The sequence below is a fragment of the Microcebus murinus genome, chromosome 14, assembly GCF_040939455.1.
Source record: "Microcebus murinus isolate Inina chromosome 14, M.murinus_Inina_mat1.0, whole genome shotgun sequence".
Classification (NCBI taxonomy): Eukaryota; Metazoa; Chordata; class Mammalia; order Primates; family Cheirogaleidae; genus Microcebus; species Microcebus murinus.
Genome location: NC_134117.1, coordinates 7,906,641 through 7,926,526, shown reverse-complemented (window position 1 = coordinate 7,926,526; position 19,886 = coordinate 7,906,641). Strand labels below are relative to the sequence as shown.

The window sequence follows — 19,886 nt, the reverse complement described above, 5'->3', positions numbered from 1 at the left end:
TGGCTTATTAGTTTCCTATGCAACCTGTAAAAAGAAAATTGAAATCACAAGGACATGCAAATTGTACCTATGTCTAGCACCTAAAACTAAAGGTTACCTGATTCCAAACTAATAATGAATTATAAGTTTATCTTACAGGTAACAGAACTGGAGACAAGACAGAATCAGATATTCTTCCACCCATCCCCTGGGACATCTTCACAATTGATACTTCCTTCACTCCCTTATTTTATGTACAATGTAGATTTCTTGGGCCTCACAAGTATGTAACTAACCACTTTCTCTCATCAGCACCCCTGCCCCCCATACACACACACACACCTTTTTCCTCTCTCTGTATGCCTTTAAAATGCTAAAGGTTCCAACTTCCCCTTCCGAATAACAGCCACACCTTGTCTGTGGTACCCCAGACGTGTCCTCAAAATCTTGGCTTAATAAACCTGCCTTGGGGCCGGGCGCGGTGGCTCACGCCTGTAATCCTAGCACTCTGCAAGGCCGAGGTGGGTGGATCACTCAAGGTCAAGAGTTTGAGACCAGTCTGAGCAAGAGTGAGACCCCCGTCTCTATTAAAAATAGAAAGAAAATTAATTGGCCAACTAAAAGTATATAGAAAAAATTAGCTAGGCATGGTGGCACATGCCTGTAGTTCCAGCTACTTGGGACGCTGAGGCAGAAGGATCACTTGAGCCCAGGAGTTTGAGGTTGCTGTGAGCTAGGCTGATGCCACGGCACTCCAGCCTGGGCAACAGAGTGAGACTCTGTCTCAAAAAAAAAAAAAACTCCATTGGTTGAGATTATTGCCTCAGTCATTTACTCAGGTCAACAAACCTAAAGTGCAGGCTGGTTTAAAGAAACAAAAAGTTCTTGTGTACACAGTGGACTATTTTGTAAGTATTAAGAGAACATGCTCTCCGTGTACTGATTTGAAAAGATCTCTAGGATATATTTCTACATGGAAAAAAAAAAGGAAAACACACAGTAGGGTACATACTACGCTACCTTTTGGAAAGGACTGGAAGAAAATGTATTTTCCTATTTGCTTATATTTGTTTTAAAAGAACACTAGAAGAGACAGGAGCAGTGGTGCACACCTATAATCCCAGCTACTCAGGAGGCTGAGGCGGGAGGATCCCTTTAGCCTAGAACTTAGAGGCTATAGGGAGCTATGATGGCACCACTACAGTCCAACCTGAGCCACAGATTTTTCTCTTAAAAACAAACAACCCCACTGGGAGTATACATAGGAAACTAATTAAAGTAGTTACCTGCAGGGGAGGTTAAGAGTGGGCTGGATGGGGATGGGATTGGTAGAGTAGAAAGCCTAGTAGGTGCTCATGGCAAGGGTGGAGAAAGATTGCTCTTGCAGAGATTAAGATATAAAAGTTAAATTTATTTTATCTTCTTAGAATGAAAGAGTAAAAGACAGAGGGGAAGAGGGGGAAGAGAGCAGAGAGATGGTGTGGCATCCCAAAGAAAGAACAGGTGCCAACAGCAAGGCCAAGTGACTCGATGATTTTAAGGGGGGAACAAAGAAAAAAAATAGCGATGGGTGTCAGTTGATAACAAAAGTGGCAGCAGGTAGATAACAAAAACTGCAGGATGTCGAAGTCTAACAGTTTCCTGCCTTTCCTTGGGGAAGGGCTTATCACAGGAGATGTGACTGTCTTCAAGATATGGTTGAAGCTGTAGCTCTTTCTGCTGTTTACTCGGGAATTCTGTAAAAGCAGATTCTCAAAAAACAATTTTGAAGGACAGAGATTTACATCTCTTTCCTGCTTTCTTCAGAGGTTGTGCAAAACAGAATTCCTGGCCGGGCGCGGTGGCTCACGCCTGTAATCCTAGCTCTTGGGAGGCCGAGGCGGGCGGATTGCTCAAGGTCAGGAGTTCAAAACCAGCCTGAGCAAGAGCGAGACCCCGTCTCTACTATAAATAGAAAGAAATTAATTGGCCAACTGATATATATATATAAAAAAATTAGCCGGGCATGGTGGCGCATGCCTGTAGTCCCAGCTACTCAGGAGGCTGAGACAGAAGGATCACTCGAGCCCAGGAGTTTGAGGATGCTGTGAGCTAGGCTGACGCCACGGCACTCACTCTAGCCTGGACAACAAAGCGAGACTCTGTCTCAAAAAAAAAAAAAACAGAATTCCTACAGGATACCTATTAGTGAGAGAACTCATGGGATTGATCTGTAACTGTTACTGGGAAATTATAGGATTAGGTATTTACCCCTATGACAGTTTTTTGTTTTGTTTTTTGAGACAGAGTCACTCTTTTGTCCAGGCTAGAGCACTGTGGCGTCAGCCTAGCTCACAGCAATCTCAAATTCCTGGGCTCAAGCAATCCTTCTGCCTCAGCCTCCTGAGTAGCTGGGACTACAGGCATGCGTCACCATGCCTGGCTAATTTTTTTCTATATATTTTTAGTTGTCCAATTAATTTCTTTCTATTTTTAGTAGAGACGGGGTCTCGGTCTTGCTCAGGCTGGTTTCGAACTCCTGACCTTGAGCGATCCGCCTGCCATGGCCTCCCAGAGTGCTAGGATTACAGGTGTGAGCCACCTAACCCGGCCAGGATGACAGTTTTTGAGGCATGTTCACATGTTACCTGTCCAAAGCAAAAGAACAATGCTAAAGCTAGACACCTGGGGTGAGGGTAGGTCTTGGGGTGTCATGGGCGTAAAGGTTCTTGCTAAGGTTGCAGGATGTGTACACAACTGAGCGATAGTGGCAAGTTTACTGAGTGAAAGTGGACAGGCTTGGAAAAGCTTATGCAGAAGTGAAAGTATGTGCTCAAGAAAGGGAGTAGGCGGGTGGGAAAGGAGCGCCTGCCAGGAGCCCTGGGCGTTCTGTAAGTGGAGAGGTCACTGGGCATCTGTGCAGTGTTGGGAAATTAGTGGCTCTTCTCCTGGGGTCTGTTTGTTCAGGCCAGATGGCTAATTCCCCAGTCCCTCCCCCCTTGTTCACACCTAACTGAGGACCTGCTCTCACAGGGGAGGCACCTTCTTAGAGCATCACTTGGACTCTAAGCATCACGCAAGTGGTCTGGCTTTTGACAGTCGTCAGAGGGGCTGAGTTTTCCCTTCAGAGTCATACATGTAACAAACAAGTATGTTGTTTCTGTTTTGTGCTGTTACAACAGAATACCATAGACAGAGTAACTTACAAAAACCAGAAAACGTCTCAACAGTTCTGGAGGCTGGGAATTCCATGATCGAGGAACCGGCAGATTTCTTTGTCCAGTGAGGGCTCTCCTCGCAGACCCTTACTTGGCGGAAAGCAGAAGGGCAAGGGAGACTAAAGCTGCGTGAAGTGTCTTTTATTAGGTCCTTAACTGCATTCACGGGGGGAAGAGCCCCCATGGCCTAAGTGCCTCTTAAAGGCCCTGCCTGTCAACACTATCACATTAAGATTCAACACCTGAATTTTGGAGGGCTGCATTCAAACCATAGCACACATATATATATTTTTTCTTATTTATTTACTGAGGGTAACTTTAATAAGGCATGGGCTGACTCTTGCTTCTTGGGGTTAAAGGTCAAAGAGGAAGGGCATTACATCTGTTAAAAAAGGGAGAGAGAGTTCAAAGGAGTGTGCTTTGCAGCTGCTGTTCCCTAAGCCTGGGATGCTCCCTCATAGCAGGTGATCTACTAATACTTCTCCTCACTCAAGACCCAAATGCCACCTCTTCTCTGAAGCCTCCCTGAACTGCTCCAGGGAAAGACCAAGTCCCCTTTGCACATAATCTCTGTTACTGCACTTCTCACCTTGTGTGGTTGACCAAAGATTCTGACAAGGTGGGAGGGATGGGATCCTGAGATGAGGTCAAGGGACTGGCTTTTCTTAAAAAGAGGGGCATTACTTATGTTCTATATGGTGGGGAGAAGGAAACAGGGTGGTAGGAGTAAGAATGTTTGGGGTAGGTATGAAGTGAATAAAAAGGTCAACCATGGAACCTAAGCTGGACAATGAGGGTAATGAGATCAAGAGAGACTGTCGGGGACAAAGAAATTAGTTGTTTGATGGGACTGGAAAGCTGGCCATGTTCTAGAACAAATTAGTGGCCTGGGTTAGTGGGCCAGCTGAGGGACAGGAAGCTGTGATCTGAGAGAAATTGTGGAGGGGCTGGCAGTGGAGAGAGTCTCCGGAGATGAAGAGTTCAAGGCCAGAGTGGTGCACGAGCTGGCCTCATGGACTCGGCAGTCTCAGATACGGGCATCTGTGAGTGGAGAGGATGTTTCTAAACTAGGTTCAGTAAATAAGGCAAACTGGCCAAGAGGGCAGAAGAGCCAGCCATGAGGCATGGCAGAGGGGGTGAGTGATGGCCTGATCCTCAATGAATGGTCACCTTTTTTTTTTTTTTTTTTTTTGAGACAGAGTCTTGCTTTGTTGCCCAGGCTACAGTGAGTGCCATGGCGTCAGCCTAGCTCACAGCAACCTCAAACTCCTGGGCTCAAACAATCCTTCTGCCTCAGGCTCAGCCTCCCGAGTAGCTGGGACTACAGGCATGCACCACCATGCCCGGCTAATTTTTTCTATATATATTAGTTGGCCAATTAATTTCTTTCTATTTATGGTAGAGACGAGGTCTCACTCAGGCTGGTTTCGAACTCCTGACCTCGAGCAATCCGCCCACCTCGGCCTCCCAGAGTGTGGTCACCTTTCTTATTCCTGTCCCTCCTCCCTTCTTCCTACAAGAGGAGAGAGGTGTAGTGTTCTTGAGGCTCTGCTGAGGAGTAGGGAGTTAATGGACCCTACCTCCTTACTCCTAGAAAGGAAGACTGTGGGAGAAGGAACCGTTTCCACTCGAGAGAGCTTCAGGGGAAGTAATGTACTCTGAGGAAAGTGAAGTTGCCCTTACTTGAGGAAAGGGGAAAGAATGTTCTAAGAAGTTGAGGAGGAGAGAGCTCTGTGTAGTGCTCAGTGATGCCTGACATGTGGGTCGACAATCTGCCCCCAGGCGTGCACCTCTGGAGCTATCTCAGGGAGGAGAGAGCAGGAGGGCACATTTGGGTGGGAAAAAATCACTATTGGGATTTAAGGCAAAGTGCTCTTGTGTTATGTGGAAGAGTTTTCTATAAAAAGCCTGATTCTTTCTTTGTGGGTGAGCATGGCTTCTCCGATGTCTTCCTTTGCCTTTCATATATGGTGAAAACCTCTAGATTTGAAGCACTTTAAGAATGTTTGCAACAATACTTCGTTAAGCTGGAGCATAATGGAGAAAGGGTTATGACTAATGGTGGCTAAACTTAAGGAGTTTAGCAAAAGAACCTTTGCCAGAACATTCCATAGTCAGGTGTTCTTTACCCTTTTTTGTGCCATGAATGAAGGGTATACTACAATGTAGTAAAGATTATAGGCATTTTCTCAAAATGTTTAAAAATGTATAAAATATATAAGATTATAAAGGAAATTAATTATAATAAAACAGTTCTAAATTTAAATATTTTAAAAATTGTGATATAATAATATGTGCTTCTTAATCAGATCTGAAAGCAGTTCTAATAACTGCTCTAGATGTGAAGTAGTGCTGAAAACAAGCAATACTTCAAGATATTTCCACCAGCTCAATGTGATATAAAAATATCTATAATTTCTTTTGATGACAACGTCACAGATTTCTGCTGATATTACTGTGGTTAGTTGCCTACATTCATGACTAAAAGAAATGCTGTGTTTCAGTTAGAGATTAGTGAAATAAAGATGTGATTTTTCCACCATCCAAGCTCGTGGACTCTATTGTTCTGCCCACAGGCATCTAGAGGCCCCAGGCTCGATCATCAACACTACAAAGTGTGGCAGAACTCTGGTCAGTTGAGTAGGAAACAGATCAGACTCCAGCTCTGAAAAAAGTATTCGGCAAGTCATAAATAACCATTATTCCATTCAAGTAGCAATTGCTGCTCTGTACAAAAAAATGTGATGATGTGGTGCAATAGGTTATAACTGTGGAAAATCATTTTGATGGAGTGGACACCAAGGCTGCAAAGGCTGAGGTCACCACTGAAGGGCAGGGGACACGAGGAAATCAACATGGAAACCTCGGTCGTGCAGTTAAAGGCAAGGGAAAAAAAGTTTCCTTTATTAAAAACCATTCGATTAAATAGGTGTTTTTTTCTGCTAAGAAAGGATAGGTAATATCTCTCAATGCTTTGGTTAAAAATGAATTCCACTCCACATACTTGATGCTGAGTATCTTTAGTTATCTCACCCTATGATTGTATACCCTGTCATACGTTTTCAAGCACATTTGCCTCTGTTATCTGTGAATCTAAAATAATTGCTGTGCGTTGAATGGGCACGTACTTTGTTAGTAGCAGCATGAAAACTAAGGGGTTCGCAGTTGCATCAGCAGGAAAAATAGGTATTATTTAAGACCCCTGGCTCTTAGTTCTTGGTGGTGGGCTTTCTTCTAAAGATAAACTTAGATACACAAGTGATGTGTTGACTAGGAGACACAAAGAATGCTGTAGTGGATTTAGTGAAGTGAATAATCTCCCTTAGAAATAAATGTGGGCAGTGTATCTTAGTTTTTGAAATGTAATAGGCAAGTTTCATGAGCATTTTGTAGAGAAGACTAGGTGGCTCATGCTTTCACTCATTCACAAATATATTGACCCCATTCAAGACTCCACCGCCAGCCACTGAGCAAAGTTGCCCCCGCACTCACCTCTCTTCCTTCTCCATAATATTCCCGTTCTTCCTTCCTTCTTTCTTTGTGCCAGCTGCGTCTGACCGAACACCTTCTCTCCTGCTACTCAGCACATTCCTCGCCTTCTTGAGCCCCTTTGCACTTGATTTCTTACTTCACTTCTCCTTTACTCTCTTTTTTCCCATAATTTTAAAAATTGCATTTTTATTATTTTTTAATTTTTTTTTTTTTTTTTTTGAGACAGAGTCTCACTTTGTTGCCTAGGCTAGAGTGAGTGCTGTGGCGTCAGCCTAGCTCACAGCAACCTCAATCTCCTGGCTCAAGCAATCCTTCTGCCTCAGCCTCCCAAGTAGCTGGGACTACAGGCATGCGCCACCATGCCCGGCTAATTTTTTTATATATATATATCAGTTGGCCAATTAATTTCTTTCTATTTATAGTAGAGACGGGGTCTCGCTCTTGCTCAGGCTGGTTTTGAACTCCTGACCTTGAGCAATCCGCCCGCCTCGGCCTCCCAGAGAGCTAGGATTACAGGCATGAGCCACCACGCCCGGCCTTATTTTTTAATTTTTTTAGAGACAATGTCTCACTGGTACCCAGGCTGGTCTCAAATTTCTGGCCTCAAGTGATTTTTCCAGGTCGCTGGGATTACAGGCGAACGCCACTGTGCCCGTCATACTCTTTCTTTTTATTTCTATTTATTTATTAATTTTTTGAGACAGAGTCTCACTCTGTTGCCCAGGCTAGAGTGCCATGGAATCAGTCTAGCTCACAGCAACCTCAAACTCCTGGGCTCAGGCAATCCTCCTGCCTCAGCCTCCCAAGTAGCTGGGACTACAGGCACGTGCCACCATGCCTGGCTAATTTTTTCTATATATTTCAAGTTGTCCAGCTAATTTCTTTCTATTTTTTTAGTAGAGACGGGGTCTCACTCTTGTTTAGGCTGGTCTCAAACTCCTGAGCTCAAACGATCCGCCCACCTTGGCCTCCCAGAGTGCTAGGATTACAGGTGTGAGCCACTGTGCCCAGCCATCTTTCTTTTTAATTCTTATTGTCTAACTCATCAGGAAGAAGATGATACCTCATGTCCCCTTTGCCTTCTTTCTAGTCCCGAATTTTCCTGTCCCAACTCTGTCTTTTAATGAGGAAAAAAAATAGTCCACATAACTTTGCCCGAAACTATCTGTCTCCTAATTCTGAAAACAAAACAAAAAATTAACTGGGAAAATGGAGACACAGAGCACACATATCCATTTTTCCTCTGGCTGACCAGTGGTTTTTTTCCTCAGGTGAATCCAAGAGCAGAACCTAGGCACATAATTGCAAAGTTTGGCTGATGTGTAGCAGAGATTGACAGTGGTTTCAAACAGTGACTCTTGTTTCTTTGTTATCTTTTCTCAACGTTTTAAGTATATAGTCAAAACGATTCAGAAAGCATATTTCTTGTATTACTACATTTGTTAAAGGATTTGGAGCACTGCAGCAAGGAGGCACACTCATGGCAAGAAGTGATGGCTAGTGGCGTCACTGTGTTGTTACCTCTCCCACTTAGGTTGTGACCACCTCCGCTACTACATTCCTAGCAGTTGTAGTAGAAATAATCACTAATGTTTATGTTTATTGAGCTCTTACTGTATGGTAGATACTATGCTAAAGCTTTTGTATGGATTATTTTATTAATCCTCACAAAACTCCAAGAGGTTATGATCTATTTTACAGGTAAGGAAATTGAGACTCTGAGTAGTTCTAATGGAGAGGTTAAAAATCATTTGCCCGGGTTGGACATGGTGGCTCACGCCTATAACCCTAGTACTTTGGGAGGCCAGGGTGGGAGGATAGCTTGAGGCCCAGAGTTTGAGACCAGCCTGAGCAACATAGAGAGACCCTGTCTCTACAAAAAATAGAAAAATTAGCTGGGTGTGGTGGTGTGTGCCTATAGTCCTAGCTACTTAGGAGGCTGAGACAGGGGTATCCCTCAAGCCCAGGAGTTGGAGGTTGCAGTGAGCTATGATGCCACCACTGCATTCTAGCCTGGGCAACAGAGCGAGACCTTATCTCAAAAAAAAAAAAAAAATCACTTGTCCAAGATTACGTAAGCTATTAAATATCATATACCTTTATGCTGCATTGTCTCTTACTAATAAGAAGCTGAAAAAACAAAACAAGCCGTGGAAATTTCCTGGAGCCACTCAGGGCAGGGCAGGTAGCTCCGTACCCTCAGAAGATTGCTCTTGATAGGAGTCAGTCTTAGACATAAGTAGTGTTATAATTCGATTTTTCCTATCTAAGAAGTCAGTGGATTATGAAATACATTTTAAGAATTGAATTCCATCTAGAAAGTTCTGTTTCCTTGATTGGTAAAAGTTAATTATCTGGGAAATTTGTTAATTTAGAACAGCTCATTGCTAGACAAAGGTGATATCATATAATGTTAGCAAACTAATTTGTGTTTATGTTCAAAAGATAGTGAATTTAAAAATGTGCTAGGTTAAGCTCCCTTATTTTGTTGACATGAAATATAAGAATGGGTTGTAAAGTTATTCTCAAAGAAACTGCTATTCAAATACATTTTTTACTTTTGTGTGTTTGTGTTTCTTATTCACTGGGGGCTGTTCCTATAGCTAAGAAGAAATTTCCCAACTTGCCTGTCTTCGTGGAAAATTCCTCCTCATGTCCTAAAATCTTCCCAGTCAGAAGCTCTAGTTGATATGACAAATAATGAGCTGCCATTTGCCCCACTGCAAACATTTACAGATGAGCAAATAACGATAAAGAACTCAGGTAAGTAAATTTCTCAGTCTTCACTTCCTCCTCTGGTCACAAGTTGGCTGTACAATATGAAATTGTGTATAACATGATTGGGCAATGTGGTCATCTAAGTTTGTGAATAAAGAGGTTTTTTTTTTTTTTGAGCGGGGAGTAATACTTATCCAAGATTTAAAAATCAACAGAATAAAAGGCTAAAAGTGAAGTCTCTCCTACTCCTATTCCCTGATTTCCCAGTTCCCTGAAGTCAACTTGTTTCCAGTTTCTTATATAGCCTTGCTGAGTTAGAAGTAAATATATTATCCTTTGGTTTTTTTTTAAATAGTGGGGTTTTAATATTTTATGTGGAATTTAGAATTTACCTTTATCTATTAATATAAAATACCTGTGATTGAAATGGGGAGCCTAATCAAGAAGCAGAAACCACATGCCACTAAAGCTTAAAGCAGTTTGCATTCATTTATTTGCAGATACAGATATGTGTGTGTACATAAAATCATAATATACTTAAAAATATCAATATAAAAATGTTGGTCTTATAGAATATGGATGGTAAGCATATTCATTTTCTATTGCTGGGCATCAAATTACCACAAACTTAATGGGTTAAAACAATACCCACTTAGCAGCTCACGGTTCTATAGGTCGGAGGTCCAGGCATGATGAGTCCAGGCTCAGGGTCTCAGAAGGGTAAAGGGTCACTTGGGCTGCCTTTTTATCCGAAACTCAGAGCCCTTTCAAGCTCACAGGGTTGTGTCAGAATTCAGTTCCTTGCAATTGTAGGACTGAGGTCCCTGTTTCCCAGCTGGCTGTCAGCCAGAGGTTGCTCATAGCTTCTGGAGGCCTCTGTATTTCTTGCCATGTGTCTCCTTCTGTCTTCAAAACCAGTAACTCTCCCTTGCATCAAATCCTTCTCATACTTAAAACCTGTTTCAGCAGATGGGAGCCCCATCTTTTTTAAGGGTTCACCTGATTTGTGTCAGGCCCACCAACTATCCTCTCTTTCTCATATATATAAAATAGTATCCTTCACAGCAGCACTTAGATTCATGTTTCATTGAACAAACTGAAAGAATACATACAGACACCAAGGGCTGGGAATCTTGGTGCCGTCTTAGAATTCTGCCTATAGAATGAGTTTGGTAGCCTGTAGTTCCAGCTACTCGGGAGGCTGAGGCAGAAGGATCCCTGGAGGCCAGAATTTTGAGGCTGCAGTATGCTATGATGGTGCCTGTGAATAGCCTCTGCACTCCAGCCTAGGCAACATAGCAAGATCCCATCTCAAAACAAAAATTTTTTTAAGAATTCTGACAACCAAATAAGTAGACTCCTTTTCCTTTGCTCCCTCAACTTTTCAATATGGTCTTTGAGGGAAGTGAGTTTGGGATGAATAAGGAAGAAACAGGGTGAGTTTGGGGTGGTTAAGGAAGAAATGGGGTAAGTTTGGGGTGGTTAAGGAAGAAACAGGATAAGTGATCAAATATTTTATATAAATCAAAAGAATTTGCTTACAGTATCTTGATTCTCTGTCTTTAGTCACTCATATCTATTTATTTAGTACCTCCTTGTCTAAGCACAGAAACAAGAAAGAGGGGCAAGATAAAAATCACTGCCTTTAAGGAACTCATAGTCTAGTGGCAAAGACAGTCAAATAAAAGAAATAATTTCAGAATAATATGGTAAATGTCATGCAGGCATTTGGGGAGCAAAGCAGAGAGCACCTAAAATAAGCTGGTGTGGCAGGAAGTGGGCAAGGAAGCAGTCAGGAAAGGCTTCCCAGAGAGGTGGTTCTTCGGCTGTACCTTGGAGGATAAAGAGCGGTTGGCCAGCTGGACAAGGGGCAGAAAGCCATTCTAGACAGAGGGAATCGCTGTGGGAAACAAAGGAACCCTGGAGCAAGCCAGCATGCACTGAGCTCTCCGTGTAGCCCAGTGGCTTCTCTGCACATGTGCAGCACTTGGTGTTATGATGCTGGGAAAGTTAAGAAGGTGCTTTCATCAAAATGAATTCCAGGTGCATCCAAGACTTAAAAGGTCTGGAACAGTGATTTCCAACTGGGGGCAATTTTTGCCCCCGGAGGACATTTGGCAATATCTAAAGACACTCTTGGTTGCCACAACTTGGGAGTGGGAGGTACTACCGGTAGCTAGAGGGGCAGAGGCCAGGGATGCTGCTAAACATCCTATAATGCCCCTACAGTGAAGACTTAACCTGCCCCCAAATGTCAACAGTGCTAAGGTAGAGAAACCCTGTTCTATATGACCATGCAGCTGTTAAAAGGACCAAAATAGATGAGATGTGCTGTCATAAAAAGATCATTAAGATATAAGTGGGAGCAAAGCAAGGCACAGTTAAATGTGCCTCTTATGCTTCCTATGTGTAAAAAATACATATAAAATATATATGTCTATATAGATAAATATAGATGTTTTTCAAAGAAAAGTTTTCAGAAAGAATACATCATAAACTTAAAATTAGTTGCCTTTGAATAGAGGGACTAGGGGACAGGGAGCATGGCTTTCGTTTTTTGTTTTGTGCTTTCTGTGTTTGTTTTTGTATCATATACATGAATTATTTATGTTTTAATGTCATCAAGGATTACAAAGGGGATGAGGAATTATACATGTGAGTGTTAATAAAAACTTCATAGATTATATTTTAAAATAATAAGAAGAGCACCTGTATATATTTTAACTTATTAGTTAAAAAGTAAAATTTTGTCAGCAAACTCTTAATGAACTAATTATAATTTTTATTAATTTGACTGCCACTTAAACATAGACTGATCAGTAATTCTTTTTCCCGCAGTTAAAAAATTTGCACAGGAACAAATTGCTCCTTTGGTTTCAACCATGGATGAAAATTCGAAAATGGAGAAATCAATAATACAAGGATTATTTCAACAAGGGGTATAGTTTATAATTCTTCAAATTTCAAGCTTTTATAAATACATTGCAGTGTTTATATGTATGCATATTTTTAAATTTAGGGACTGTAATGATACCATAATGAACTCTTCCTTTCCTTGTCAAAATTATGTGTTCTTTTATAGATTGAGGTCCTATTTGATGATTATATACTTAGAAATTTTTAACAATGGAATTAACATTTAAAATTAGAAATACTGTGCTTTTTAAGGAAAAGTTTGGAAGTGAGACAGTGATCTATTTCTTTAGATCAGCGGTTCTCAACCAGGGCCAATTTTGCCATCTAGGGAACGTCTGGCAATGCCAGAGACATTTTTGGCGGTCATGGCCGGGTCGCGCCACTGGCATCTGGTGAGGCAGAGGCAAGGGGTGCTGCTAAACGCCCTACAGCGCACAGCACGGCGGCCACAGCAGAGTGGCATGCAGATCAATCACATAGTTAAGCAACCCTACTTTTTTAAAAAAAAACTTTTTTCTGGCCAGGCGCGGTAGCTCACGCCTGTAATCCTAGCACTCTGGGAGGCCGCAGCAGGAGGATCACTCAAGGTCAGGATTTCAAAACCAGCCTGAGCAAGAGCGAGACCCGATCTCCACTAAAAATAGAAAGAAATTAATTGGCCAACTAAAAATATACAGAAAAAATTAGCCGGGCATGGTGGCGCATGCCTGTAGTCCCAGCTACTCGGGAGGCTGAGGCAAAAGGATCGTTTGAGCCCAGGAGTTCGAGGTTGCTGTGAGCTAGGCTGATGCCATGGCACTCACTCTAGCCTGGGCAACAGAATGAGACTCTGTCTCAAAAAAAAAAAAAAAAAAAAAAAACAACTTATTTATTTATTTATTTTTTATCTTTTATTTTGCTGCTAAACATCCTATAATGCACTAAAGATTTTTTCTCTTTTGAATTTTTTATTTGTGTATATTCATGGGGTACAAGTGCAAGTTTGCTACACTGACAGTTGCACTGTGATGAAGTCAGGGTCTTTGGTGCATCCATCACTGGAGCAGCACTCATTGTACCCAGGAAGCCACCTCCCATCATCCGCCCTCCTCCCCAGCCACACCCCTCCGAGTCTTCACTGTCCATCGTTCCACACTCTGCTTCCACGTGCACATGTTACTTAGCTCCCACTTCTGAGTGAGAACATGCAGTATTTGTCTGTGTCTGAGTTGTTTTACTTAAGATAACGGCCTCCAGTTCCATCCATGTTGCTCCAAAAGGCATGATTTGCTTCTTTTTATGGCCAAATAGTACTCCATTGTGTATATGCACCCCATTTTCTTTATCCAGTCCTCTGCTGTTGGATAGAACTGCTCTGGCTATGGTATCTGCAAGTGGGCTTCCTGGAGACTATTTTAAAAATCAGAATGGCAGTGGTTAGGCAGCCTAGCTTTGAGAAGGCTCTCGAAGGCTCTTGGTGAGATGAGGCCCGCAGGCACCAGACACACGCCCTCCCGACCGCCAAGATGCCCAAGAGGAAGCTCAGCTCGGCTGAAGGCACCATGAAGGAAGAGCCCAAGAGGAGGTTGGTGCTGTTGTCAGCTAAACCTGCTCCTGCAAAGGTAGAAACGAAGCCAAAAAAGCCTGCAGCAAAGGATAATCTTCAGACAAAAAAGTACAACCATAAGGGAAGAGGGGAGCAAAGCGAAAACAGGCCAATGTGGCTAACCAAGAAACTAAAGAAGATTGACCCACAGGAAATGGAGAAACAAAGACTGAGGAGAGTCCAGCCTCTGCTGAAGCTGGAGAGAGAAGCCAGGTTGGATTAATATTGCACACCATGTCTCATCAGTGGTCCCTGTCGCTCTTCTGATGCAATCCAAAGGAATATCTTTATCATGTAGTTTGTAAAAGCAAGTTTTTTAGTAGCTCTAAATATGTTGTTAAGGAGGAAATCCCACCTCATCCCATTTTTTTAAGTGTAAATGCTTTTTTTTAAAAGGTGAAATCATTCTCTGGTTGTTTATTTTTTGGTACAACTAGAAAATAGTGTGGGATATTAAATTATGGGAGGCTTTGGCTGTGTGAGCTTAACATTCCATAGACGGGGGTTGGTTTTTATATCCTATGATCCAGAGCATACTAAATGGCAGTGTGGAGTCCCAGGCCTGCATTTAATGTCTTGAACATTTTAAATTACTTCTATTCCCATGTTGGTTTTTAGTAGACTTGTTTCCGAAAGAAAATCACTGCTTGATCATGGCTCTCCCTGTCAGAGTTGCGTACACCCAGTAACATCTTTGGTCGTGGTAGTCCTGTTTTCCTAGTAACTTTGTTAATGTGCTGTGAAAGATGGAAAATTTGAGTATGATAATAAATTGTGAATTGGTAGGACTTACGTAACAGCTTATCAACATTGGAAGATGCTGGTACTTGATATCCTCTTAAGGAAAATTTGCCTCCAAATTTTTAGCTGGAAAGTCACTAGAATACTGTTTTAAAAAACTGAAAATAAATGGCTTTTTAGATTTTTGATATATATGTTAAGAATTGTGTACAAATTGAAATGTCTGTACTGATCCTCAACCCATAAAATCTCAATTACAAAAGAATATTTTGAAGCACAAAAAAAAATTAAAATAAAAATCACTGCACCCACTCATCATTTCTCCCTTCTCCATAGGTTTGAAGTGACATATATTTTTTATCTCAAATACTAAGGACATCCCAGAACTAGTGGCTGCTATGCAAAGCCATTGGCCTAAATCTTGTCTGTCATCCTGTTTGAAAAATAACCTTTGCCACTTAGATAGTTTCATTTTTTTCCTGTTTTAAAGTGACCAGCGTTTTTATACCGTATATAGTGGTGATTTTCCCAACTTTCTTTTAGTGAAACTCTTGGGAAAACAGAATCTTAAGTGGAGCCCCAGCAGGTCAAACAAAAGTTCAATATGTAACTCTCTGTGAGTTCTTTTCTTGGACAGGTTTTATTTTCTCTATTTGTAGACCCTCTAGGCTTCTCTGAGAAGTTTCTGATTTCACCGTGTGAAATACCTCCTGAGAGGTAGTTCTTGCAGTCCAGGCTGTCTGCCCACCCCTGCTACGCACCTCCGCAAACTGCTCCTGTGTAGATGCGGCCTCACCTGCCTCCTTCTCCTGTCAACCCAGCTCTTTGGTCACCTGCCGTAGTAGCTAGCAAAAACAGTATTTCCACTTTGGGAGAAATTAATAACTTTTTTAGAGAAGCGTTGTCTCTGACATCTGTTGAAGACTTACAACCAGACAGTTAGGTACCCTCCTCAGTCTTGAGGCACACCCAGGTCCTTCAGTTCTTCCTCAGAGAACATCATTTCTGTTCTCTCACCGTCTCAGTCATCATCCCCTTTTGTGGTTCCACCTTCATTACAGCTAAGTTTTCCTTCAGCTTAAAACATAAGAGCCACAGGCCTGGCTGCAGCATGCTGTTATTCCAAGAGTGTCTGGAAAGACTAGGAACGTTATCCTGTTGTCTGTTAACAGCTGTGGGTCTTGAATTACCTGCACACACATTCTCTTTCTGAAATGGAGAGTACTGTGGGAGTTTCAGTAGAGACTGAACAGTCAGAATTGTTGGAAAGCCTTGGCCAGCATTTGATTGTGTTTACCAGGTACCTGTGCTTTGTGTAGTGTGGCTCTAGCAAACTCCACCAAATGTTGTCTGTTAACCACCCCGAACCAGCTAAAATGGCCCCAAAGCAATGGTCATTCAATTATTATCTAGGCTAAAAAAGTCAGGGTGGAAGAGCCTGAATAGAAGAGATTATGCCAAATGAAACTGTAGATATTTCCACGGAGGGGGAGGTTGTTTTATTCTGTTTCCTTAGTACACTGAAACCAGTATAGAGGGGACCATGTTGAAAAACCAAAACCCCACCTACAGTCGTTAAGCAGGCAACAACAGTTCTTAGCAAGGAAGGTCATCAGAGTCTATTTTTGTTATATATTTTCTCATTCTGTTTGGTTGTTCTTCAAAGCATTTCACCTCTCTTATTTTCATTTCTTGGATCCCAAAAGGAAACAAATGATAGCGTGTAATTTAATTCTTTTCAAATATATATGGTTTCTGTTACAGATTGTTTTGTTACGTATAGCAAAATACCCATACCAAATTAAAATAAAATAATACATACGAAATTTTAAAGTTGAGAATATATATGATTACTGTTAATTTTTTAATTTGTTCTTACAAGAAATTTCCCCATATAAAATAGCTTTCTTAATCTTTTTCCTTGTTTTTCCTTTAGCTGATGGGTATTGAAATTGACTCAAAATATGGAGGTACAGGAGCCTCGTTTTTCTCCTCTATCCTAGTGATAGAGGAATTAGCCAAAGTGGATGCATCGGTGGCTCTCCTTTGTGACCTCCAAAACACTGTAATTAACAAGATGATTGCAAAACATGGAACAGAAGAACAGAAGGCCACCTATTTACCCATTCTGGCTTCAGAAAAAGTGAGTTGAGACAAGTTGTGGAAATGAATCTGATCTTTTCTAAGTTTACAGTATTTTCAGGAGAAAGGTAGCTACATTGTTGACTCAATTATCCAGGACCATAATGCAACACCATTAATTAATCAGGCAATGCTCAATAAATTAATGCTACTAGAAAAATACACTCTGACTCTCATTTGCCACTTGGAAATTTAGAGAATAATAATTTAGACGATAAAATTATTTCTTTTCTGTTCCAATTATTTTTTCTAGTACCTGTTGATGGTTTCATTTACATCAAGATATCTTATAGTAATTATTAGAATCAATTTAAGTAAACTTCATTATGTATTCTTAAGTCTTTAAATTTATCTTGGACAAATTCTAGCATATATTTTGGAAAATAATACTGTCAGAATAACATTACAATTTTGATAAATACTTAAAAAGTAGCTAAAGGTTTGACTTACAAATGTCCATTTTGCCATAAGTATTTGTTATACAAGGTATAAATGCAGTTATTAATTTATTTATTTTTTCTTTATCTCTCTGTCATCTACAGATAGGAAGTTTCTGCCTTTCAGAGGCTGGAGCAGGTAGCGACTCATTCTCTTTGAAGACAAGAGCTGATAAAAAGGGAAATTATTATGTCATCAATGGATCCAAGATGTGGATTAGCAGTGCTACGTATGCAGGTCTCTTCCTGGTGATGGCGAATGTAGACCCTAGCGCTGTAAGTTTGAAAACAAAATTTCTTTCCCTTTATCCCTCATCCCTCCTCTTTCTTTTTCTTTTCCTCCTTTCATTTCCTTTTTAGGATTTAGTCTTAAATTATTCCTTCTCCTCAATACTGAAAATGTTAGACTTGAACTGGCATCTTTTTACTCTCTTACTTATTAATGTAAAATAAATATTACTGACAAAATTATTAATTACAATTGGCCTTCCGTATTTGTGGGTTTCACATCCATAGATTCAACCAACCACAGATTGAAAAAATTCAGAAAAATATTTCACAAATTTCCAAAAAGCCAAACTTTTTGGAAATTTTTGGAAGTGCCAAGTACTACAGTGAATCCACAAGAATAAAGAGATGTGTAGGCATTGTATTAGTAATCTAGCAGTGATTTGAAGTATACAGCAACATGTGCATGGGTTACAGCAAATACTACTCCATTTTTTATTAGGGACTTGAGCCTCTATGGATTTTGGTATCCACAGGGGTCCTGGTACCAGTCTCCCCAGATACCCAGGCATGACTATACATGGAGGATCCTTTATTGATTATCTCATAATATAAAGGAAGCTAATCTTTAATTTTGTAGCATTTCAAATTTTTTATTTAATAATGAAAAGTTAAGTACCTATTTAGTACATTTATTTTAAGAATATTTTGTTCAGTTGGAAAATAAACATATCAAAATGGTAAATAAAATGGTAAATTTTCTCTTTCATCTTTTTGCTAATATAACATTTAATTGAATTTAATTGTTATTATAACATTTAATTGAATTTAATTGTTAAAACTTTAAAGTATATAATAAAATTAAATTTAAAATATAGAATTCTCATGATCATAGTGTAACAGTTATTTTAATATCCATAGTGGTTTCTTAAGCAATTCTGAGTCCATTACTATTTACTACTAACATCCATTTTTAGTTTGCTTTTTACTTTGAACTCTTTAGAAACAAGGGATTATATAAATCCAAGTGGTAATAGCATTTGAAATCTTTTTAGGGCTATAAAGGAATTACCTGCTTCTTAGTAGATCGTGATACTGAAGGCCTTCATGTAGGGAAAACGGAAAACAAACTGGGGATTAGAGCTTCTTCCACATGCCCGTTAACGTTTGAAGATGTCAAGGTGGGTATCTTAGAATATTCAATAAAAGACCGATGTAGAATAAGCTTTGTATCGTAGGAGGTGTGCATGAAAGGTGTCAAAATATCAAGTGGCTATAAGAGTATTTTTTTTGGAGACAGAGTCTCACTCTGTTGCCCCAGCTACAGCGCTGTGACGTCACCCTAGCTCACAGCAACCTCAAACTCCTGGGCTCAAGCGATCCTTCTGCCTTAGCCTCCTGAGTAGCTGGGACTACAGGCATGTGCCAGCATGCCTGGCTAATTTTTTCTATTTTTGGTAGAGACAGGGTTTCACTCTTGCTCAGGCTGGTCTCTAACTCCTGAGCTCAAACAAGCCTCCTGCCCTCAGCCTCCCAGAGTGTTAGGACTACAGGCGTGAGCCACCGCTCCCGGCCAGCTGTAGGAGTATTTTGTGAAACTCCTGAACAGTGCTCTTAAGTCGCGACTTAATATACTTTTTATAAGAGTTTAGGCCAAGAGCGGAAACCTTCCTGGCCAATAACTGGCCTCGGGAGTAAATGCTAAGAATTAATCCCTTTTATATTTTATAACTTGTGTACTTCTGAACCATTTATACTTTTGTAAGTTTGATACTTGTGGACCAAATGTGGCTTCAGAAAAGGGAGTCTGGTGTCAGTGCACCAAAGGCCACAAGATGGGGCTGTTGCTCAGTGAGAGTGGAAACCAATCTGGCAGCGCCCACGGTTTAAAGCTGAGTCTTTTAAAAAGCGAGGAATAGAAGATGGTCAGAATGCTTACGCTTTAGAACTTTCTATAGATACGACAGGTTGTGCTGGGTTTTCCACCACTCACAATTGAGCTTGATCTTTTTGTGCATGCATGTGGTGGATAAGGGAGGCTTGTTTTCTTTATAGATGTCATTTGGATCTCACTACTTGGCCCCAACTGTCCTCCTCCTTCCTACTTTCCCTTTTCTTTCTCCATTTTCCCCTATTCTCTGTCCCACCTGCCCATATTATAAAGTGAAGAATATTTCTTTATTCCTAGTATTAATTTTTTTAAACTATGAATAAAAATATTTTCGTTGCCCCTCTCCTGTCTCCTCCTCCGTATGTGCACACACATAGTGCACACACATACACATATGCACACACCCCCCTCAGTTGAGTTTTGTGAAGGTCAAGAGTCTCAACAGAAGAAAGGCTTTACTACTCTTGTTTTTGCAAGTACTTGCATTGTTTTTGGTAGTTCCTAATATGTTATCTCACACTATAGCATACAGATAAGAATTGGGGAAGAATATTTATTTA

At 40.8% G+C, this 19,886-nt stretch overlaps 1 protein-coding gene across 3 annotated transcripts in view; it reads left to right on the top strand.

Moving 5' to 3' along the window:
• Window positions 1-19,886, top strand: part of ACADSB (acyl-CoA dehydrogenase short/branched chain) — a 45,284-nt gene that overhangs the window by 11,599 nt on the left and 13,799 nt on the right. For all 3 annotated transcript variants that reach the window (XM_020280752.2, XM_020280753.2, XM_020280754.2), the window contains 5 exons: window positions 9,272-9,431; window positions 12,225-12,325; window positions 16,565-16,771; window positions 17,313-17,483; window positions 18,491-18,616. In XM_020280752.2, coding sequence (XP_020136341.2) covers window positions 9,272-9,431; window positions 12,225-12,325; window positions 16,565-16,771; window positions 17,313-17,483; window positions 18,491-18,616 — 765 coding nt within the window. The remainder of the gene's footprint in view (window positions 1-9,271; window positions 9,432-12,224; window positions 12,326-16,564; window positions 16,772-17,312; window positions 17,484-18,490; window positions 18,617-19,886) is intronic.